A 25,169-nucleotide genomic window follows, 5' to 3' on the forward strand; every position below is an offset into this window, starting at 1 on the left:
CCCTCCCCCCTTTCCTGTGCTCTCTCTCTCATTCTCTCTCTCTCAAATAAATAAAATCTTTAAAAAAAAAAAAAGAAACATCCTAGAAGACACAACAAAGCCCCCCCCACCCCGCACTAACGAATTATTTGACACAAAATGTTACTAATGCCAAAGTTGAAAAGCCTTGTTATATAGGTTTCTTTTGTGTCTGGATGCTTACAAGATTTTTTTTGTCTTTAGTTTTCAGAAATTTGAATATGATGTGTCTAGATATGGATTTTGTTAGATTTATCCTATATTTACACATCTTCTTGAACCTAGGTTTATATCTTTTGCCACATTTGAGTTTTCAGACACTTTCTTCAAATATATTTTCAGCTCTGCTTTTTCTTCTCTCCTGGGACTGATACGCATGTTAGACTTTTGTTGTCACTAAGGTCCAAAAACTTCCATTAATTTTTTTCCTGGTTTATTTTTCTCTGTTTATTCAGAATGGATAATTTCTGTTGCTCTATCTTCAAGTCAACTATTTTCCTCTGTCATCTCCATCCTGCTCTTGTGTTCATCCAGTGATTTAAAAAAATCAGTTATATTTTCAGTTTTAATGTTTATATTTGGTTCTCCCTCATCTCTTTTATTTCTTTACTGATATTCTCGCTCTCATTTGATTTTTTTTCTCTCTCATTTGATTTAAAAGCGTTTTCCATTGCTTGTTGCATTGTTTATTATGGCTGTTTTAAACCTACTATAAGATAATTACAACATCTATGTCATCTTGGTCTTGGCATGTATTGACTGTCTTTTCTGATTCAAATTTTGATTTTCCTGGTTCTTTGTTTAATAAGCATTAAAACTTTTATTTTTTTGACATTTTGAGTATTAGGTTTGAGACTCTTTTTCCAACTTATGTGTGTAACTTTTTTTTTTAAGATTTATTTATTTTAGAGAGAGAGAGAGCACCAGCAGGAGGGGCAGAGGGAGAAGGAGAATCTCAAGTAGACTCTGTGCTGAGTACAGAGCCTGACGCTACGCTTGATCCCATGACCCTGAGGTCATGACCCGAGCTGAAACCAAGAATAGGATGCTTAACCAACTGCACCACCCAGGCACCCCTGTAATTTTTTTTTTTAATGCATGTAACTTAAAAAAATAAACCTGCCAAAGTGTTTTCCAAAGCCGTTTTACCATTTAAATTCCCACTAGCAGGGTATGAAATTCAGCTCCTCCTCATCCTTGCCAAGATGTGGGATAGTCAGCTTTTTAAATGCTAACTATACTAATAGTTGTATACTATTAGCTTATTTTGCTTTAATTTGCCTTTCTATAATAACTAATGATGTTGAATATCTTTTCATATGCTTATTTGACATCTGCATATGTTCTTTAGTTATATATCTGTTCAGTCTTTTGCTCATTTTAAAATTGGGGTATTTATTATTGAGTTAAAACATTTTTATATTGAAATCCTTTATCAGATATGATTGGAAAATATTTCCCCCAGTTGGTGGTTAATCTTTTCATTTTAATGGTGTCTGTGAAGAGTTTTCAATTTTCATGAATTATTATCAACTTGTTCTTTAAGGATCACACTTTGAGTAGAACACCAAAAAAAAAAAAAAAAGTTCTCCCTAATCCTAAATTCTGGAAGTTTTGTGGTTTTAGGCTTTACATTTAGGCCTATGATATATTTTTACTTACTTTTTATATGCTGTGACATATAAATCAAAGTTATTTTTGCATATGCATAGCTAATTCATCCAAGCACTATTTGTTGAAAAGACTATCTTTAACCCATTAAACTGCCTTTCATCTTTGTCACAAATCAGTTGTCCATATATGTATGTGTCTATTTCTGGACTGCATTCAGCTATTTGTCTATCTTGATGGCAATAACACACAGTCTTGATTACTTTCGCTTTATAATAACTCTTCGACTTGGGTAGTCCATGTCTTTCAACTTTGTTCTTTTTCAAGGTTGTTTTGTCTCTTCTAGGTCCTTTGCATGTCTACGTATGTTTTAGAATCAGTGTCCACAAAAAAGAAAAAAAGCTTCTTGATATTCTGTTTGGTACTTTATCAAATCTACAGGTCAATTTGGAAAGAATTGACATCATAACAATATTGACTATTCCAAACGCTAAACATGGTTTATCTCTGTTTATTTAAGTCTTCTTTAAGTTCTCTCAGCAGTGCTTTTTAGTTTTTATGGTATAATTCTTTGCACTTCTTTTTCTAGATTTATCACTCAGTGTTTCTTGCTCGTTGTGGTGTTATAAGTGGCACTTTTAAAATTCAAGTTTCAAATTATTCATTGCTAGCACAAAGATAATTTGATTTGTGTATATTGATCTTTATCCTGCAACCTCACTGAACTCACTTAGTAGTACTAGTAGCTTATTTGTAGGTGCCATAGACATTCATTTGTTAATAAAGATAGTTTTAGGTCTTCCTTTCCAATCTGGATACCACCTCCATCCTTTCCCCCCCTTTATTGCCCTGGCTAGAGCCTCCAGTACAATACTTAGTGGAAGTGTTGAGACAACACATCTTTTTCTTGCTCCTGTTCTTAGGTATTTCACCATTAAGTATGATGTTAGTTGTAGATTTTTCAGATACTCTTTATTGGTTGAGGAAATCCCCTTCTCTTTTTCTTGGCTGATGTCTTCTCATTAATGGATGTTAGATGCCCGATACTTCTTTACTGGATGCCAGACATAAACTTTGCCATTAGGTGCTGCGTATTTTTGTATTCCTAAAAATATTCTTGGTCTTTGTTTGGAATACTGTTATTTGGAAAGTTTGATTTTTTTTTGGAGTTTGCTTTTAAGCTTTGTTATGTGGGATCAGAGTAGTGGTTAGTCTGTGGCAAATTTTCCCCAGCTAAGGTAAAACCCTCTGAGTACTCTACTATGTAAATTAAGGTTGTCCACTTTGGCTGTTGGGAGCAGGAATTATACCTGGACCTCTGTGAGCTCTCAGGATTTTTCCCTCCAATTCTTTCAGGTGGTGATTTCCCCATAGCTTCAGGTAGTTTCCTCACATGAATGTATCAGTGAGTATTTAGCAGAACTTAAGGGAAATCCTCTGCTGATCTCTGGACATCTTTGGTGTTCTGTTCTGTAAACTCAGACCACATTGGCCTCATCATCCCATCTCAACAGTAGGAAACAACTAGGCTCTGCCTGATTACCCTCCCATTCATAAGCTGGGCAATCATAGGGCTCACCTCATTTCTTATCTCAGGGATCACTGTCCTTCATTGGAATTGGACATTTCAAGATGTTCAATGTTTTGAAAACCATGGTTTCACCTATTTTGCTCATTTTTTTAGTTATTTGGCCAATTTCTCCATCTTGGCCAGAAGCAATCAACTGTTCACTCTTTTAAAGTTGACTATTGATTAACAGAATTAATGAAGTTAATGCAAATAGATGACACTTTTCCTTTTTAGTTAAATTTAAAATACTTTCTCTAGAAAATATACTGTACCCTGAGATTATGAAATACTCTTAGCTGTGTTCTAAAAATATTATTCTGTCTTTTGTTGTAAAGTCATCAATCCATCTGGAACACATTTTTTATGTATTATTTCATGCAAGAATGCAAATCATTCTTATATGGATACTCAGTTGTTCTAGAACAATTCATTGAAGAGGTATTTATTCCCCAGGGCTCTGCATTGCTACCTTTGTAACTAATCAACTTGGTTATTTGTCCTGTAGAATTTTCCACTTTCTGATTTGGCCAATTGTGATCTTCACTATACCACTTAGAGGTTTTTTAAATTCATTTTATTTCTGGGGCGCCTGGGTGGCTCAGTTGGTTGGGCGACTGCCTTTGGCTCAGGTCATGATCCTGGAGTCCCTGGATCGAGTCCCACATCGGGCTCCCTGCTCGGCAGGGAGTCTGCTTCTCCCTCTGACCCTCCCCCCTCTCATGTGCTCTCTCTCGCTCTCTCTCTCATTCTCTCTGTCTCAAATAAATAAAATCTTAAAAAAAAATTCATTTTATTTCCTATCAACTGGTGATTAGATCAAGTGGCTAAAGTAATTAAGGTTCAATGATGGGAAATAGATCTTAAGTAGTACTTTCTACTTCCTATGGCATCATATTAGGAGGCGTATTAATACTATATTGTTCCAATTTAATGTTGCTAAGACTGGCCAACTAGTTCAGGTGTCACCAACCTGATTGTTACCTTTTGAAATTCCCAATCACCCATTTATTATGGATTGTTGCTAAATCTAAGTCTGTCATTCTTTCTGAATATATTAGCTAATTCTTTTATAATAAAATCTCCTCTCAGTATTTGATTACAGCTTGTACAGAAAAATCATGATAAATACTTGGTTCTGTTCCTTTACTTATTGAAATTTCAGAATGAGCTAGTACTCTGGCAAACTCCATAAAGGACTCTATCATTTTTTTTCATTTTGAATTTAGTAAGTTTTACCTACAATCATGGTTTCAACCCTCTGCAATAGTTTTTGATGCTTAAATTATTCTATTTTTGGTCAGTTCCTTTTGGTTGGTGATCCTATGATCTTTGATAGCTTTATTGCTTTTAGGCACAGTAAGATGGTTTTTTTGTTTTTTGTTTTAAAGATTTTATTTATTTATTTGACAGAGACAGACAGTGAGAGCAGGAACACAAGCAGGGGGAGTGGGAGAGGGAGAAGCAGGCTTCCCGCTGAGCAGGGAGCCCGATGTGGGACTCGATCCCAGGACCCTGGGATCATGACCTGAGCTGAAGGCAGATGCTTAAAGACTGAGCCACCCAGGTGCCCCAGTAAGATGTTTTATGATAATCATATATATATTTCCTACCCTTGACCTGTCTTACGTCATTTCTTCAAGGAGCCCTTGCTTCTTTTTTTATAGAAAAGAATTTGAAAACTACCGTCTGGATACTTGGGGAGCTCACTGCTTCTATGTCATGAATGCTTTTAAATCCTTTGGTGGACAGAGGTAGGAAATACATACTTTCAATTCAAATGAAAGACTATATTGTATTTTACTTCTTTATGATTTTCTTTTGAAAAAATTTAATTCCTCATGAAATTGTTACATAATTAATTTTGGACTCACTTAATACCAATATATTTTTTTAAGTTTTTATTTATTTGTTAGAGAGAGAGAATGGGCGAGAGAGAGAGTGAGCAAGGGTACAAGCAGGGGGAGCTGCAGGCAGAGGGAGACGCAGGCTCCCTGCTGAGCAAGGAGCCTGATGCGGGACTCGATCCCAGGGCACTGGGATCATGACCTGAGCTGAAGGCAGATGCTTAACCAACTGAGCCACCCAGGTGTCCCCACTTAATACCAATATTACCATTAACAATACTAGTAAAGGCAGTTTAGATTTCTATTTCTCTTTGTCCTTGAGATACAGAATATTCTTGAGATATTCTCTTAATAGTCAAAATATTTTTTAAAAAGATTTTATTTATTTATTTGAGAGAGAGAGAGAACACGAGCATGAGCCGGGGAGGAGCAGAGGGAGAGGGATAAGCAGACTCTGTGCTGAGTGCAGAGCCCAACATGGGGCTTGATCACACAACCCTGAGATCATGACCTTAGCTGAAATCAAGAGTTGGACCCTTAACCAACTGAGCCACCCAGGCACCCCAGTAAGTCAAAATATTTTAATACCACTTGAACTTATTCTTTATGTTGTCATGTTATAACATGATGTAGAGTCAAATTCATTGCTTTTGATATATGTTTGCTATTTTCCTTTGACTTAATTTTTTAAAAAAGATTTATTTTAGAGAGTATGTGAATGGGGGGAGGGGCAGAGAGAGAGAGAGAATCTCAAGCAGACTCCCCACTGAGCATGGAGCCTGACATGGGGTTTGATCTCACAACCCTGAAATCATGACCTGAGCCGAAATCAAGTCAGACACTTAACCCAACTGAGCCAACTGCCCCTGACTTAATTTTTAAAATAAAAGATGATATGTAAAGTATCTACATGGATCCAAAGTCAAAATAGAAATCAAAGTATAACTGAAAATAACTATCTTTCATCCTTGCCCTCTCCTGTTGTTTCATCTTGAGATTTCTTGTTGAAAGTACAGGCATATATTGTATTCCTCTCTTCTTTCACAAACATTAGCATAATATACATATCATTCTGAACTGGCCTACTTTTCATTTAACATATCCTGAAGGTCACTCGCTAGGAGAATACAGGTACACAATATTCCACTGTACATTCATATAATTAATTCAGCCAGTCTATTACTGGGCATCTCTGTTATTTCCAGTGTGCTGCATTTACAAATAGTGTTTTTATTTTATTTTTTTAAAGAGAGAGATTTTTTTTAAAGATTTTATTTATTTGAGAGAGAGAATGAGATGGAGAGAGCATGAGAGAGGGGAAGGTCAGAGGGAGAAGCAGACTCCCTGCTGAGCAGGGAGCCCGATGCAGGCCTCTATCCCGGGACTCCAGGATCACAACCCGAGCCGAAGGCAGTCACCCAACCGAGCCAACCAGACGCCCTACAAATAGTGTTTTTAAAAAATTCCTTTGTGTATACCACATTTTGTATCTTTGGGATAGAAGGGTGCTGGTCTTATGGTAAATGCATGAGACTACACATGGCTGTTACCTGATTCCCTCCTATATGAACTGTATTATTTTGCATTTTCATCAGCAATTTAAGAGTTCTTGTTTTTCCAGTCTTGCCAATGGAGTTTATTAATACACTTTTTGATTTTTGCCCATTTGATTGGGATGAAGTGGTATCTCAGTGTGTGTAACTTGCATTCTCATCTCAATTTTTAGACTCTTTAAGGATATTAGTCTGTGATATAGTTGCAAATATCTCCATTCTGTCATTCTCCTTTAACATTTAGTCCTATAAAATTATTTTTTTCTTCTTTATTTCTCCTGGATTTTTGAGTCATACTTATTGATATCTCCATTCCGGGGCTATAAAGGAATTTACCCATGTAGTACTTGTAAAGTTTCTTTCTTTTTATTTTTTTACATTTAGATATCTTGATTTGCTGGGAGTTAATCTTACACTGCCAGGGATGAATCTAATTTTCTTTCCCATAAATTTTATCCAACTGTGCTAACAGTAATTAAAAATTCTTTCTCAAGGGCGCCTGGGTGGCTCAGTTGGTTAAGCAACTGCCTTCGGCTCAGGTCATGATCCTGGAGTTCTGGGATCGAGTCCCACATCGGGCTCCCTGCTCAGCAGGGAGCCTGCTTCTCCCTCTGACCCTCCCCCCTCTCATGTGCTCTCTCTCTTTCTCTCAAATAAAATCTTGAAAAAAAAATCCTTCTCAAAATGATTCTAGCAGAATGGTTCCTGCCAAGAAAGGTGGTTAGGGAAAAACTAAGGAATGTTCTGTCATCTCTAAGGTAGACTAGAGAAGACATTATCAAAATTCACAAACATACCAATGGAAAGGGGTTCAAGAAACATGTACGTTAGGCATTCAAGGAGATCCAGGAATTAACGATGAGGGAGGAAGGAGTACCTGACATGCACACTGATACTAAACTCAACACAGAAGCCAAGGCAAAAGGGAAAAGGAATGCCCCATATTTATCTGTATATGGATGTCCAGAAAGTTATTTTTCTCAGTGAATTCATCACCTTAAAAAAAATAGTCAGCATGAATGAAAATGGCTGGTTTATTACAACAAAGAACATAACAAAAAAAATTCATTTTTCCCATGTGAGTTGAGAAATTCCACAGAAGACAATAATTTGGGAGGGAACTCTTATTCCCTAATCCTGTTTAGCTACTGTTAAAGAACCGAATTATAACTGTGCTAAATACATGTGTATAAGCTCAACATTCTTTAACTTACATAATACTAAAAGGTACCAAGAAAATACTCTTAGAATAAATTAAATACTGAACTGATAAGGTACGTCATCGTTGGTATCCTGCAGTTATGTGTAAACTACAGAATTATCACCCGTCCAGATCAGAGTTTAAACATTCTGGGTAAATCTCATTTGACTACTGTGTTAGTTTTTTCTATGTATGTTCATGAGTGAAATTATTCCGGAATTTGTTGTTCAAGGGCTACTCAACATCTCATTTTATTAATCAGAATTATGTTAGTCTTTTAGTATCTGCTCGCAATTTTTCCATAGGATTTTCTGTTCCTTCAGGGGGTAGCCTGTACGATTACCTGCTCCTACATGATTTTTAAAGATTATTTTTTCCAATTGTTAAGTTTTTTTGGCCCCTTTCAGTTACTCTTGAAATTTAATCATTTAAAATGTTTTCCTAGAAAACAAACCATACTCTATTTAAAAGTTGGATCTAATAAGGCTTATATCTATTTATATGACCATTAAAAATATCCTCTAAAACATGTATCAGAATTCTTTCTTATAATGTGAAGGCATTGCCAAAGTCTAGTAATACTAGTTTTCTTCAAAGAAACATTTTGACTTAAAATAAAAAAAAAACCTTTTGTACTGTTCTTTATTCCATGATTTTTGCTTTATTTTCATTAAAACTTTCCATTAATTCAAACACCCATTGGGGCATTAGCTTGTTTAGTTCAGTAATCATTATTTAATTTGACAAATATTTAGACTCCACAACATAACAGGCACTTTCCTAAGTGCTAGAGATACAATGGTGACAAGAGGTAAACTGCCCTCAATTGTTTTAGTTACCTACACAGAGTAATTTCCATTGAGAACTGCCATGGTCATGTTCATAGGATTTGATATATAAGAGTTTCATTATCATTCACAACTAAATAGCCTGTAACTTTTTTGATTTGCTTATTACTTTGATAATTATTTATATATGTAGTAATAAATTTCCAAGAGGTCAGGATTCATTTGGCCATTTTCTAATTTCTAAATTTTAATTGTGATAAAATGGACAGGACATTTGGCTTTAGAAATTTGTTAGAGACAAATCACTTCCAAATGCCTTTAAAAACAAAACAAAAAACATTGCCGAGCACTCAACTACCCCATTTTCCTTAAAACCATAAGGCTTTCTTTATAGTATGGATTTTTTTGGTGCAGCAAATGAATACTGATTCAAAGCTTTCTTCCCTTCATTCTGTTTTACTGGTTTTTCTTCAGAATTATCCTACTGTTCAGTAAGATACTATATACAGATGGCATATTTGTCTATATTTATTATATTGTCAAGGTCTTTATCTCATAGAAATGGTCTAATACTAATATTAATGATGGTCATGACATCATTTAAGTCGTCAAGCTCATTTAGCCCTTATAATCAAATAAGGAAACAGACACAGATTTGAGTTACTTTCCAAAAAATACAGATAAGATATGTTGGAACTAAGGCATACCAAATAAGTTTTATGACATAGCTCAAGGCTTTCCAAGATTAATTACATAACAGAAATTCACTTTTAGTGTAATTTTGTGGAAGTGTAAGAAGATTTAAAAAGTGATGGAAGGTTGCCCTACACAAGTTAGATTTAAATTCTATGCAGAATAATATCAATGATGTGGAGAATGCTTTAAGAATGATTCAAAAGAGAGTCACAGTGTCATCTTATTCATAGGGTTTTACTCTGGTATTCCAAATGGAAAATTATTCAGTAAATGCTTTCCTCTATTAATACAGATTGCATTATGAATTCTCTGCTGTTGAGTGTGTTATGTGCTCTGACAGAGTCTTCCAATATTACTTACACTTGTGGGGTTTCTCAAAAGAAGGAATTAACAGACATCAATTAATAAGGCATGAATAAAGACTTTCCTATATTTTTGTATCATAAGATTTTATGAGAGTGAAATAAAGTGAGAGTTTGGAGAAAATGTCTCAAAATTTTTATATTCATAGGATTTCTCAAAAGTGTAAATACCCTGGTGTTGAGCAAAGTCTGAGTCCTGACTAAAGGTGTTCCCATAGTCTTTCCATTGATAGAGATTCTTACCATTGTGAATTTTCTGTTCAGTAAAATATGGATGGTGACCAAAGATCTGGCTACTTTCCTTATATTCACAGGAATCTGTATCAGTATGAATTTTCTTATGTCGTGTAAGTTGTGAACCCCAGATAAAAGATTTCCCACATTCTTTACATACATAAGGTTCCTCACCAGTATGTATTCTCTGATGTCGAGTAAGTTGTGAACCCCAGAGAAAGGCTTTTCCACATTCTTCACATTCATATGGTCTCTTTCCAGTATGGATTTTCTGATGTCGATTAAGTTCTGAACCACGAAAAAAGGTCTTTCCACATTCCTTACATTCATAGTTTCTTTCACCAGTATGAATTTTTTGATGTCGATTAAACTCTGAGCCATGAAGAAAGGTCTTTCTACATTCCTTACATTCATGGACTTTCCTCTCATTATGAATTTTCTCATGTTGAACAAGATATGAGGCCCAAATAAATGTCTTCCCACATTGCTTACATTCATAAGGTTTCCTACCAGTATGAATTCGTTGATGTCGAGCAAGGTGTGAACTCCAGATATAGGCTTTTCCGCATTTCTCACATTCATAGGGTTTCCTACCAACATGAACATTCTGATGTTGAGCAAGATTTGAACCACGAATAAAGGCTTTTCCACATTCCTTACATTCATGAGATTTCTCAGTAGTGTGAGTCCTCTGATGTTGAGTTAGGTGTGAGCCACGAGTAAAAGCTTTTCCACACTCCTTACATTCATAAGGTTTTTCACCAGTGTGAATTCTCTGATGTTTAGTAAGATGTGATCGCTGACTAAAGGCCTTCCTACATTCATTACATTCATAGGGTTTTTCACCAGTATGAATTCTCTGATGTCGTGTAAGATCTGAGCCACAACTAAAGGCCTTCCCACATTCCTTACATTCGTAAGACTTCTCACCAGTATGAATACGCTTATGGACACTAAGTTGTGAATGAAATCTAAAGGCCTTCCCACATTCCTTACATTTAAAAGGTTTTTCACCAGTATGAATCCTCCTATGACCAGTAAGACTTGAACGCAAACTAAACACCTTCCCACATTCTTTACATTCGTAAGTTTTCTTAGCAGTGTGAACTGTCTGATATTGAGTAAGTTCTGAATCAGAAAGAAAGGTCTTCTCATATTCCTTATCTTCACAAAATTTCTCCCTAGTGTGAATTACTTGATGTTGAGTACACTCGGAGCCAGAAGGAAAGGCTTTCCCACATTCTTTAAATTCTTTCAGTTTCTTTCCTGTATTCTGTTTGTGATGTACATTAAAAGCTGTGTGATGTTTAGAAGTGGACATTTTTTCACCGGCGAGTATAACCTGCTTAAAACATTCCTCCTGATTTTCCTGTTGTGTTTCAAACTGATCTTTGCTTTCCCAATCACCCCTAAAACACAAATATTCAAGGCTGTGTTTTTTACAAATTTCCAGTTGAGTCAATTCTCTCTCAAAAGTGACATTTTTTTGTGATAACTTCTTGCTCTGACATCTGGATTGCATGTCTGAAAGATAAGAAGATAAATTCATACTGTTTTACTGTTCAAAAAGAAACAAAATGTCCAATGTAGATATAAAAAGCAAATCCTAAAATATGTAAGGCACACAAGAAGTGAATGACTTAAGAAATTCTCAAATTCTGGGCAATATGAAAAAGGGGCAAAAAATAAACAGAAATTAAAGAGAACTAATAAAAGTTGAGGTGAGTGATTAGATATATAAAAGCTTTGTTTTAGTCAAATCATCTGAGCAGTTCAATTAAAAAAAAAAAAAAGATTATTCAGGTACCACCCAGTCATGGAATGCCAATGTAAAGATAAGACTGTTTCACTCAGTATGGTAAATCAACTCTTAGCATATGTTAAGCATCAAAAAAATAATTCTGTAAAAAATACATTACAAGACAAAAAAAAAGGAAGAAATTGGGGGAATTTAGGGTGGAGTAAAGGATCTTACAAAAACCAAGTACCGGAAGCACAATTGGGATCATTTAATCATATGATAATAATGTAACACACCTCACTGTCTAGTTGCTTCCATCTTTACTGACATGAGTACATAAACTGCTTCCATATTACTTTCTGCACAGACAGGAAGAAACAAAAGGATATCTAAACTAACTCAAAGACAAGTATGCAGAAATGTAAGCATACCTACTTAATCATTTTTCAATTTGCCTTTGCAAAGACTTCACCCTGCTCATTTCCTCCATGGTGCATAGCCAAGCCATCTTTTTGTCAGATGACTCCAACCAAGGTGCTTTTGTTTTCTTTATTCTTGAGTTTATAGTATTGCTCATCCATTCTGCTTTATGCTTTCAAGCCCTTCCCTAGGTCTCTTCTTCCTTTCCCTTCTATGCAAGGCCACTGAAAATATTACAGAAAGTATCTACAAATTTTCAAGTACTATAGAAGATACTATGGTGAACGTCTTATATAATTCTGAGCTTAAAAACAGTAATGTTGGGAAATAGAGTGTCAGTCTAATATTGGGAGTAATCTAGTCTAGAGTTAATAGACAGTAGGAACTCAGTAACACAGGTATGTTCCACTTAGGTTAAAGGACATAATTATGGGTGATAGTTCAAAAAGGAAAATAGTTTGAGAAGTTGCCAAGGGCAAAGAGTCTGGCATGAGCTAGGAATAAGTAGGACCATTCTGTGACTCATTTTTGATATGTGCCAGATTTGATGAAATTGTCATGTGGTTATGTTATAAATTTTTCTTGGGAGTAGAGCTGGGAACGGAGCAAGTACTCTAGCGGTGACAGAGTAAGTTGAAAGGCAGTTCAGTTACATGTGTAAGTAATAGTGTATTGTAGCAGAAAAAGGACAGACCACAGTTTCAGGCTCAGTTCTGTTTACTAACACCATCTTTAGGTTATGAGAAAATTACTGAGCTTGACTGAGCGCTTATTTTTCTGTATGACATTAGAGATATTAATATGCTTTTTTAAGAGATTTATCGAGAGGATTGGGAAAACATACTATGTCATAAAAACTTTTATTCTGAAATACAGTTGACCCTTGAACAACACAGGTTTAAACTGCACAGGTCCACTTACACATGGATTTTTTTCCAGTATTGTAAATTTATGGTTTCTTTATTATTTTCTTTTTTTTTAAAGATTTTATTTATTTATTTTACAGAGAGAGACAGCGAGAGAGGGAACACAAGCAGGGGGAGTGGGAGAGAGAGAAGCTGGCTTCCCACAGAGTAGGGATCCCAATGCGGGGCTCAATCCCAGGACCCCGGGATCATGACCTAAGCTGAAGGCAGACGTTTAACGACTGAGCCACCCAGGCGCCCCTTTATGATTTTCTTAATAACATTTTCTTTTCTCTAGCTTACTTTAAGAATCCATTATATAACACATATAACATATAAAGTATATGTTAATTTATGTTATTAGTAAGGTTTCTAGTCAACAGTAAGCTTACTAGTAGTTAAGTTTTTGGGAAGTTAAAATTTATACATTAATTTTTTAAAGGATTTATTTATTTTACAGAGAGAGAGAGAGCTCAAGCAAGTGGGGGAGGGGCAGAGGGAGAGGGAGAGAATCTTAAGCAGACTCCCAGCTGAGCACCGAGCGTGAAGCGGTGCTTGATCTCATGGCCCTGAGATCATGTCCTGAGCCAAAACCTAGTCAGACACTTAACCAACTGAGCCACCCAGGTGCCTCTACATGAATTTTTGACTGTGCAAACGTTGGCATCCCTAAACCCTTCAAGTTGTTCAAGGGTCAACTGTAATTATAGATTCACAGTAAGTTGCAAAGAGTACCCTTTACCCAGTTTTGCCCGATGAACACATCTTACATAATTAAAGCACAGTATCCAAATCATGTAACTGACATTGGCACAATGAATATATACAGTTATGTCATTTATCACATATGTGGATTACTGTAACCACCAACCACAATCAAGATACAGACCTAAACCATTATTACATAGATTCTGCCTCTTGTGCTACCTCTTTATAGCCGTAACTATGACCACCACTCTCCTGCCCATCCCTAATCCCTGGCAACCACTAATATATTTTCAATCTTTATTATTTAGTGATTTCCAAAATGTTCTATAATTGGATTCATTTAGCATGTGACCTTTGGCATTTTTCATTCAGCACAACATCCTGGAGATTCATTTAAGTTGTTTTAGCTATCGATAGTTGAGAAAAAGAACAATTTTAGAACACAAATATAACCTCTGGCGTTCAAAACCATAATTCCAATAAGGAAATAAAATTTATTTTCTTTCCTTGATATTTCTTTTTTTTTTTAAGATTTTATTTATTTATTTGACAGAGAGACAAAAAAAAGGGGGGAGAAGAAGCTCCAAGAGTATGTTGCTTCAATCTGAGTTCTGCCCATAATAGAAAATTCATCAATTAGCCTCAACTTGCCAAATATGCACCTTGTTTCCTCTTGACAGCCTGGACTTGTCTTTTATGACATTGCAGTCTCTTTGTTGTCCTCCATTAGCCTTTTTTTTTTTTAAGATTTTATTTATTTGACAGAGAGAGACACAGCGAGAGAGGGAACCCAAGCAGGGGGAGTGGGAGAGGGAGAAGCAGGCTTCCTGCGGAGCAGGGAGCCCCATGCGAGGTTCGATCTCAGGACCCTGGGATCATGACCTGAGCCGAAGGGAGACGCTTAATGACTGAGCCACCCAGGCGCCCCTGTTGTCCTCCATTAGCCTTAAACTCTCTTCTACCGCTTACTATTCACTGTAGCCAGAAGCCATTTTCACCTATTATCCTGATTTTCAACTAAGCAGCCTATCAGGCCGTCTCTTAATGTAGAACCTATTTTGCCAAAATTTATGGACATGTTCCAGTCACAGAAAAGAATACAAGTTTCTTAATAGGTTATATACTCTTTGTTAACTCTTCTTATCCCAAAATGAAACTGGAAAATCAATAAATGTGCAGGAAATGCAGAAGCAAGGAGAAATTTAGGCAAAATAAGAAAAATTCAAGATAAAGTAGGCAAAATAAAAATGTGGTCAAAAGTTTTTTTAGGGAGAAATTTACAAATATCTAAATGAAGACATTTACAAATATCTAAATGAAAAAAAGAGAGATAGAAAGAAATTGAGTCAAAGCATTGATAAATTGACTACTGGAGAAAAAGAATGACACTTACCTTTTGATAACATGAGGGAAAGAATTTGAAGAGTACTGAATTAGAGTGGTATTTAGAGATGAAGAGAAGGGTCATTTGGAAATTCATGGTGAAAAGGTTACTTTTGACTCTAGGTCTCAGATCTTTATCCATAGGTCTTTATCCCTTGAGGAAGAGATTCGAGGCCAATATTTCAGAGATGCCGCTGCCTCACTAAACATCTGGGCTCTTATCTACAGTGATGGCGTCCTGTGCTGGCTCAGCCCTCACTCACCTGGGCAAGGTCCTCTTGTCTCATCCTGTAAAACCATCCAGGGCTCTTTCCCCTTCTCCAGTAAAGAGAACACATCTGGCTGATAAATGCAAAGTCCTGATCAGAGATAAGAAACAGGAAATGACCATGTGGTAAAGATTTCAAAATTTGCAACTAGTCCCTCGGTTATGGAGGAAGAGAGACAATTATAGGAAGAGCAAGAAAAAGGCATGAAGTATTTCTAAAGGATGGAGAAGATGGAGGTTCCCACTGATGATGACTATTACTAAATTTATAAAGCATAAACCATTTTCCTAGAAAGAAGTCAGGAATTCCCCTAGATACTTAAAAGACAATTCAAAAATTCACAATGTAGAAATCAGAAATTTCTGGGGTTAGATTCTGAATCTTACCCAGTGAGATCATGTTGCTGTAGTTCTCCAACATCACATCTCTGTACAAATGTCTCTGTTCCAAGCCTAGGCATTCCCACTCCTCCTGAGAGAAGTCTATAGCCACATCCCTGAACATCATCAACTGCTGAAACAAACAATCCAAGCATCAACAGTGAAATTAAAAAATCTTTTAGCCAGAAGTGGGAAGAAATGAAAGTGCGTACTGTAGGAAGTAGTATACTCACTGAGCAAAAAACTGAAGTTGGCTGCCTGTAGTATAGGGGGAAATGACATGGAAATTAGTGTGACTGAAGCTGAGTGCCTATATGCTCTTAAAATCTTCTGTTGTTCAGTCACAACATCCTTATGACCTTCCAGTGACAAACACCAGACAATAGGATGGCAGCCCAGAATTAAGAGTTCTTTGTTGATACCACTGGGATGCCATGCCAGGCTTACAGGACTAACTCCAGATTTATTATGTGACAAACACTTTTTTCCCCCTTAGGCTACTTTTAGTTGAATTTTCTGTTAGCTGAAGTTGAAAGGATTCTTAGAAGACACATTTCCTAACTGAATACCATTTTCTGTGGGAGTGTATAAAATCTCTGGGCTCTCAGATAAGTAGCTGACAATCAACACATGTCTTGTTAATAATATTAATCTCTCACTGATTTCCTGGCAAAATCCCAGATCTCTCTGAATTTTGCCAACTAATAAAACGGAAAACCAACCAACACCAACTCTCACCTTTACTAACCGAAACACCCCATTCTACAGAGTAAATAAAAGCTTTCATGTAGAGTATCCCTTTGACCCACTCAGTTCCACCTTGTTAAGCCACAGATTTGAAAAGAAAGTCTCTACTATTTCCTCTAAGGAAAAATATTTCTCCTCCTCCAGTACTCTGCCAAAGTATTAGGACATGGGAGGTGCTGAATGCCATGTTGGAAAGAAGAGGGACACCTAGGAAGGCGGTGGACTGTTTCACAGCTATCACTTACCACAATGAATAGTGACTCAAGTAAGCAGCTTAAGGATAAAAAAGTATTCATATGATGTGATAAGAATGATTATAATTTTGGAGAGAGGCAATTCCAACTCACATGGGCCATGACTTAAAATTCCAAGAATCAATCAGTCTTCTAGACTCCTCTCCTGGTGAAGCAGAGTCCTGAGAAAGCAGAGCTAGAAGGAAGGAATCAGGAGAGGTCAGGTTTACCTCAGAGCTTTCAAAGGGACTAAGAATTCCATTTTCTTCCCTGAAGAAAGATCAGAGGGAGTCTACAGAAATCCTGGCCCAAACCAAAACCCAAGTGACTCATTCTCCCTCCCTTTTTCCCAGTCCTAAGTAACCACTAATTCACTTTCTGTCTCTATAGATTTCCCTATTCTGGACTTTCCTATGAATGGAATCATACAACATGTGAACTTACTGTGACTAGTCTATCTCATTTAGCATAATGCTTTCGAGGTTCATCCAAGTTGTAGCATGTATCAGTATTTCATTCCTTTCTATGGCTGAATAATATTCCATTGTATGACTAGACCACATTTTTGTTTACCCATTTATCCATTAATGGACATTTGGGTTGTTTCTACCTTTTGACTGTTATAAATATGCTGCTATGAACCTTTGTGTACAAGTTTTTATGTTCGAATACTTGTTTTTGGTTTTCAGAGTACAAGTTTTACACTTCACTTATTAAATTTATTCCTAAATATTTTATGCTTTTTGATGCTATTGTGAATGGAATTGTTTTCTATATGTCATTTTTGGATTCTTCATTGCAAATGTATAAATATACATTTGATTGGGGGGGAGGGGCAGAGGGAGAGGCAGAGAGCGAATCTTCAGCAGGCTCCATGCCCAGGGCCGAGCCTGATGCGGGGCTTGGTCTCACAACCCTGAGGTTATGACCTGAGCCCAAATCAAGAGTTGGACGCTTAACTGAGTTACCCAGGTGCCCCTACAGTTGATTTTTTTTTTTTGTTAAGATTTTATTTATTTGACAGAGAAGAGAGACACAGCGAGAGAGGGAACACAAGCAGGGGGAGCGGGAGAGGGAGAAGCAGGCTTCCCGCTGAGCAGGGAGCCCGATGTGGGGCTCGATCCCAGGACCCTGGGATCATGACCTGAGCCGAAGGCAGTCGCTTAACCGACTGAGCCACCCAGGCGGCCCCCTACACTTGATTTTTATCTATTCATCTTATGCCCTAAAACTTTTTTTTTTTAAGATTTCATTTATTTGTCAGAGAGAGAGAGAGTGAGAGAGAGCACACACAAGCAAGGGGAGTGGCAGGCAGAGAGAGAAGCAGGCTCCCCACTGAGCAAGGAGCCTGTTGCAGGTGGGACTCAATCCCAGGACCCTGGGCCTGACTGACTGAGCCACCCAGGTGTCCTCTTAAAACCTCTCTAAACTCCTTTATTAGTTCTAATAGTCTTTTTGTGTGTGTGGATTCCTTAGGATTTTCTATATTAAAAAAAATCATGTCATGTGTAGATAGAGATGGTTTAACTCCTTTTCCTAGATGTTTTTTATTTCTTCTTTCTTGCCTAACTGCTGTGTAAAATCTCTAGTACAATACTGAACAGAAGTGGCAAAAGCAGTCATTCTTGTCTTATTCCTGATCTTAGGGGGAAGACATTCAGAGATTCACTATCAAATATGTTAGCTATAGGATTTCTGTAGGTGCCCTATACCAAGTTAAAGAAATTCCCTTTCATTCCTAGTTTATAGAGTATTTTTTTAAATGAAAAGGTATTGGCTTTTGTCAAATGCTTTTTCTGTATCTATGAAAATGACTATGTGATTTTTGGTTTTTATTCTATTGATATGATGTATCACATCAATTGATTTTTGGATGTTCAGACAACCTTGCATTCCTGGGATATATTCCGCTTGGTCATGCTGTATAATTCATTTTATACATTGCTGGACTTGGTTTGCTAATATTTTGTTAAGGATTATTGTGCTCAAATTCTTATGAGATAAGCTTTGTCTGGTTTTGGTATCTGGGTAATACCGGCCTCATCAAATAAGTTGGGATCTTAGCTGTATCCTCTCTTTTTTTTAAATTTTTTTAAAAAGTGAACTCTATACCCAATGTGGGGCTCAAACTCACAACCCCAAGATCAAGAGTCACATGCTCTTCCAATTGTGCCAGCCAGGCACCCCTGGCTATATTCTTTAATTGCAGCAGAGAAGACACTGGGGAACTCAGAACTGAAGTAGGAGGCCTTCTGAACAGGTTACGTTCTGAACAACAAAGAAAACCTGGCTATTCAAAGGAACCATATTTTATTTACTTACTTTTAATTTAAATTTTAGGTAGTTAACATACAGTACAGTATTGGTTTCTGGAATAGAATTCAGTGATTCATCACTTACATACAACACCCAGTGCTCATCATAACAAGTGCCTTCCTTAATACCCATCACCCATCTAGCCTATCCCTCCCCCACCTCCCTCTATCAACCCTTAGTTTGTTCTCTATTGTTAAGAGTCTCTTATAGCTTGTTTCACTCTCCTTTTTTTCATTTCCCCTTCCCATATATTCATCTGTTTTCTTTCTTAAATTACACCTATGAGTGAAATCATACAGTATTTGTCTTTCTCTGACTGACTTATTTCACATAGCAAAATACACTCTAGTTCCATCCATGTTGTTGCAAAGGGCAAGATTTCATGCTTTATGATGGCTGAGTAATATTCCACTGTGTGTGTGTGTGTGTGTGTGTGTGTGTGTGTGTGTGTGTGTGTGTGTATACACCACGTCTTCTTTATCCAATCATCAGTTGATGGACATTTGGACTCTCTCCATAGTTTGGCTATTGTTGATAATGCTGCTAAAAACATCAGGGTGCGTGTATCCCTTTGAATCTGTATTTTTGTATCCTTTGGGTAAATACCTAATATTGCAATTGCTGGGTCACAGGATAGTTCTATTTTAAACTTTTTGAGGAACCTCCATACTGTTTTCCACAAAGGCTGCACCAGTTCGCATTCTCACCAACAGTGCAAAAGGGTTTGTTCCCCTTTCTCCACAGAGGAACTATATTTTAAAGAAAATGTCTCCTATTCTAGTAACAGAGGAGAGAGAACTCTTGGGCATAAGAACCTAAAAACTACTTTTTCACAGGAAAGCACCAGTGACAGCTATTCTGAGATAATCTATCACCTTTGAAAAAAATAACAAAATTAGAACCATTGTGTCCCAAGATATTGTTAGATATGTTTGAAAAGAGTGCCAAAATTCCCCTATGTATAAAGAAAACTGCCTAAAAGACACTGGAGAAGATTAAAATTATTATCCAACATTCCAGTATGAGTAAAAAAAAATTTATTTTTATTTTTATTTATTTATTTTTAAAAAATAATTTCTGATATAATCACAGCTCTGAGGCAAGACTACGTGCACAAATATTACAATGATTTCAGGAATGGGAAGGAAGTGATGAACAGACTACATGTGAAAGTTGAATTCAAAAGTGAAAGAGAACATAGGCAAAATCACTTTAGAAACGAAGAACAAACAAGCACAAGGTATGACAAATACCACAGAAAGTGCATGGACAAAGAATACAGAAATTAGTGAGCAGAGCAAAATAAAACAAAGAAAGAGATGACAATTATTGGAAGAAAACAGTGAAAGTCAGAGATAATCCAACTTGCAAATAAGCAGACACCTAGAGACAAAATCCAAATCAAGAAAGAGAACAAATATTAAAAACTACATTTTTTAAAAAAATTTTATTATGTTATGTTAGTCACCATACAATACATCATTCGTTTTTGATGTGGTGATCCATGATCCATTGTTTTCGTAAAACACCCAGTGCTCCATGCAGGACGTGCCCTCCTTAATACCCATCACCGGGCTAACCAATCCCCCCTCCCCCCTAAAACCTTGTTTGTTTCTCAGAGTCCATAGTCTCTCATGGTTCGTCTCTCCCTCCAATCCCCCCCCGGCTCATTTTTCCCTTCCATCTCCTAATGTCCTCCACGCTATTCCTTATGTTCCACAAATAAGTGAAACCATATGATAATTGACTTTCTCTGCTTGACTTATTTCACTGAGCATAATCTCCTCCAGTCCCATCCATGTTGATAAAAACTACATTTTTAACATTAAAAATAATTTCCTGAAATAAAGCATGAATATACATAATGAAAAGACACCATATTGCAGGGAGAAATGATTCAGAATTGTCAGTACCAAAACATTTCCTAATAAAATTATTAAGCTAAAACCCCTGGGGAAATCAAGATAAAAATATCGTTACCTATGAGAAAAAGGAAATTCCGTTGTTAGACTTCTCCACTGCTAAATTCAGAACCCCAAATAGTAAGTAGTCTCTCCAATATACTTGTGGGAAAATAAATGACAGAATCGAAGATTTTACATGCAGCCAAGCTGTCCTTCAAACATAAAGGATATAAAAAGTTCTATGCTCCAAGAGCTTAGGGAATATTACTCAAATGGGTGCTTTCTAAACTACTAGAGGACATATTTCTGCCTTTAAAGAGAGAATAGAGAAAATATCAGGAAATTTTTTATTGTATTATCATTTATACACTTGACTGTATATATGATAAATTTCAATAAAAAGTTCATTTTACAAATTATGGAGAAATATATACAAGGCAAATGCAAGCAAACAAACAAAAAAATAAGCAGGGGCGCCTGGGTGGTAGAGTTGGTTAAGCATCCAACTCTTGATCTCAGCTCAGGTCTTGACCTTAGGGTTGTGAGCTCAAGACCCCCATTGGGCTCTATGCTGGGTGTGGAGCCTACTTAAAAAATTAAAAAATAAATTAAAAAAAGAAAAGCAATTTGTTTATTAAAAAAATAAGCAGGGGCTATGATCTTGAGCATGCTAAAATACCAAAGCCTCCAATTCACAATAAAAATAATTATGAATATCTAGGTTCACCTGAGTGGCTCAGTTGGTTAAGCATCCAACTCTTGATTTGGGCTCAGGTCATGATCTCAGGGTCGTGAGATCAAGTCCTACATCAGGCTCTGTACTGGGCATGGAGCCTGCTTAAGATTCTCTCTCTGCCTCTCCCCCTACCCCTCTCTCTAAAAATAATAATAATAATAATGATGATGATGATGAATATATATCAACAAACAGCAGCAACTTCAATAAAGCAGAAGCTACAGGTTATGGAAGATAAAACTTCATTCACAGAGTATTTTAATACATTTTTGTCAATCAAAGACAAATCAAGTGGAAAACAAGCACTATAGACTGGCCATGTATTAGATCACAAAGAAAAATTCATTAAATTCCAACGTTAAAAAATATCATGATGCAGGGCGCCTGGGTGGCTCAGATGGTTAAGCGTCTGCCTTCAGCTAAGGTCATGACCCCAGAGTCCTGGGATCAAGTCCCGCATCACGCTGCATGCTAGGCGGGGAGCCTGCTTCTCCTTCTGCCTCTGCCTCTCTCTCCCTCTCTCTGACTCTCATGAATAAATAAATAAAACATTTAAAAAAATATAATGCAGCAAAACTGGAAATTACAAGCAACGAGGGGGCCTATTGTGCCTTACCTGAATTCCTCAATTTTATCAGTAGGGATTGGGTTCCCTTCCTGTCACAGGGCTCAAGACCCTCCCATAACACTAAGGCTAAGACACTATACCACTATATTAGTTTTCTACTACTGAGCAACAAATTAGCGTAAACACAGTGGCTTAAAATAATACAAATTTATTACCTTACACTTAGGCAGTTAGGTAAAAGTCTGAGATGGTTCTCATTGGGCTAAGATTAAGGTGTCAGCAGGGCTGTGTTCCTTTCTGTAGGCTCTAAGGGAGAATTATTTATTTCCTTATGTCTTCCAGAGTCTAGAGGCCACCAACATTGGCTCCCTTCCTTCAGCCAGCAGTTTTGCATATCTCTGACCATTCTTCTTTAATTCTATCTCCCTCTGACTCTAAACCCTTGGGAAAGGGTTTACTGACTTTAAGAATCCATTGGGCCTAATTGGATAATCTAGGATAATTTCTCCATTTCAAGGTCCTTAACTTAATCTTGTTTGCAAAGCCCCTTTTGTTCTGTAAAGCAAAATATTCACAGGTTCCAGGGATTAGGACCTGGACATCTTTGCAGGGGCATTATTCTGCCTAACCCAACCACCTTTAAAGTTTCTATCCTTGGCTCCTCTCTTTCTGATGGATACTCAAAAACCCACCTCCTTCTATCCCATCACTTCCTCTCCAACAGTCTTGAATCCAACCAGAATAAGCATCAATATCCCCTGTATCCATGTTTATGTCCATCATAGGAAGCCTTAGATTCCTGATAATCTCTCTATTCAGACACTGTACTCCCAATCAGTCGAATGTACCACTTTCTCATCCCTCCCCAAATCTTGACACTTTCTAGTATGCCCTCTGGAATTCGTAATTCATTAATAACAAACCCCTCTTCTATCCCCAACCACTTTTTTGAATATTCCCTTCACCTTTGGGTCTAAGGGAAACCTGGCTCTCCCCAGAGGACTCTGCAGCCTTTTCAATATCTCCCTCTCCTACCCACCACAGCTTCCTGCCACTGGGTCTGGAAGCAGTGCAGGTATCCTCCTTGTTCTTATTACTTTCAGACTTTTTTCTCTTCCTCCTCCAAAAAAGCTCTAGCTTGGAATTTCATGCCATGAGATTATTTATAATTCACCACACCTCACTGTTGCTGACATCTACCAAATACAGGATATTTCCCCTTGTTTTTTGAAAACCTGAGCTCATGGCTCATTCTCTGCAACACTACTACCCTCTTTTATTCTTGCAGTTGCACTGCATCCACACAGATGAGCCTTGCTTACTCATTCTCACCTGTATTTCTACTTTTCTCTCTCTTGTGGCTCATTATCACCAATATACTGCAACGTTGTTATTTCCCCCATTTCTCTATTTCTATTTCTCTGCTCATATTTACAGAGAAATTTTTTGGGATATGTTCTCTACACTGTCTCCTATTCCTCTCCCCACATTCTACATTACCCGACTCAACCCAACTAACGGCCACCGCAGAAACTGCTCTCCACACATTTACGAATAACTATGATTGTTACTAAATGCAATATTCTTTGTTTCTGGCTCCACAGCTGCTGCTACCACATTTACACACACGGTCAGGCACACAGTGGTGCAGTCACAATCATATACATGTACAGTCACACCTAAATGGTCATTACAATCAGTACAGCTCCCCTCACCACCGTGAGGGGAGCAAACACACACACAGCATGCAAACACACACACATACACACCCCCAACCCTACAGCTCCTGAGCGATCACCCCCACATCCCGCTCCCGTTACAATTTCACACAAGCACCCACAGATCCCATCCGTGATCGCGCGGGAGCGGACACACACATACACAGCTCCCTACCACCTTCCCTCCCACACCCTCTTGCTGGCAAAGCCTGAGACTCCGAAAACATCAGTCCCTCACTGCCCACTGCCCTCCCCAGTGGCCTTGGCCCCTCAGGGGTCATTCCGCTTCTGGGTCTTAGACTCTCTTACCTGACCCTGCGGTCCTACAAGAATGTTCCGCTGGGATTCCGGCGCGATGCTTCCTACGGTCCTGAAAGCGTCAGCGCGCGGACAGGAAGCGGCTTCGGCTATGGTGGGCATTGGAAAATGTAGTCAGAGAGTGGACAGCCTTTCAGAGCCCAGAGCCGACAATCTCAATTCACAGGCCTTGGCCTCGGCCCCCATCCTTTCCCTCGACAAAGACCATTGCCCTCATAACTGCTCACATGCGTGGCAGAGGGCTTCTATTAGTTCCATTAGTTCCAGGCCGCGTTTAGAACGCAAGACTCCACTAAGGCCTCCACGCTGCTCCTCCACAGATGGGTGCCCCAGTCTGGGAACCTGGACAAATGAACCAATGCGGCCTTTACCGGAAGTAGCCTTGGACGCGATGGCCTCTGGGAAATGTAGTTCAGGGCCGTAGGCCAAACTACCTCAAAGGAAGGGTGTAATTCTTCGCGGCTTGAGTTGGCTGTCTGGGCATCTGACAGATATGCTGTGACAGAAAGGTCCCGTTAGGCAGTGCCAAGCATCGACCTGGGGGTAGGATGAAGGGTCCCGGCCCCAGGAGGGTCCCTTCTCTGCGAAGACATTGGAGCTCCTTCTTTAATGGAGGTGTAGTATCTCTCACATCCTCAAATAACTTACCTTAGTCTCATCTTCCAATTACCCTTAAAGAGTTTGATTTAAATTAATATTCAAGCTTACATTAGTGTTTTGTAAATGTTATTCATATCTTGGCCATTTTTTTTGAAGTTAGTACTTGCCCATTTTTTAAATTTGCTGCCTTTTCTCCGAGCTCATCATTTAGATGGACAGTATGTCTAAGTTTTCTGACAGAGTAGTTTTTTTCAGTACTTTCAAATTCAGCCTTTAAAAAAGAATTTCTTTTAAGATATTTTTATTGTAAAATAGGAAATACCTGACGAAAAGTGCATAGAATGTG

At 37.7% G+C, this 25,169-nt stretch overlaps 2 protein-coding genes across 6 annotated transcripts in view; one reads left to right on the forward strand and one right to left on the reverse strand.

Moving 5' to 3' along the window:
* The window catches only part of LOC113935553 (zinc finger protein 850), a 123,237-nt gene that overhangs the window by 65,490 nt on the left and 32,578 nt on the right, over positions 1-25,169 (forward strand). The window lies entirely within an intron of this gene.
* On the reverse strand, positions 7,425-24,573 carry ZNF790 (zinc finger protein 790). Of its 5 annotated transcripts, none has more exons than XM_027617761.1 (5): positions 24,215-24,573; positions 16,778-16,859; positions 15,690-15,816; positions 15,298-15,393; positions 7,425-11,401 (listed from the first exon to the last, which is right to left on the reverse strand). In XM_027617761.1, exons 2-5 carry the CDS (start codon positions 16,784-16,786, stop codon positions 9,732-9,734), a joined length of 1,902 nt encoding a protein of 633 aa, XP_027473562.1. In that variant the 5' UTR covers positions 16,787-16,859; positions 24,215-24,573; the 3' UTR covers positions 7,425-9,731. The 5 variants fall into 5 exon arrangements, with proteins under 5 accessions (XP_027473562.1, XP_027473563.1, XP_027473564.1 ...); XM_027617762.1 differs by having other exon boundaries at positions 15,690-15,813; positions 24,215-24,552; XM_027617763.1 differs by lacking the exon at positions 15,690-15,816 and having other exon boundaries at positions 7,426-11,401; positions 24,215-24,552.

The sequence above is a fragment of the Zalophus californianus genome, chromosome 17, assembly GCF_009762305.2.
Source record: "Zalophus californianus isolate mZalCal1 chromosome 17, mZalCal1.pri.v2, whole genome shotgun sequence".
NCBI lineage: Eukaryota > Metazoa > Chordata > Mammalia > Carnivora > Otariidae > Zalophus > Zalophus californianus.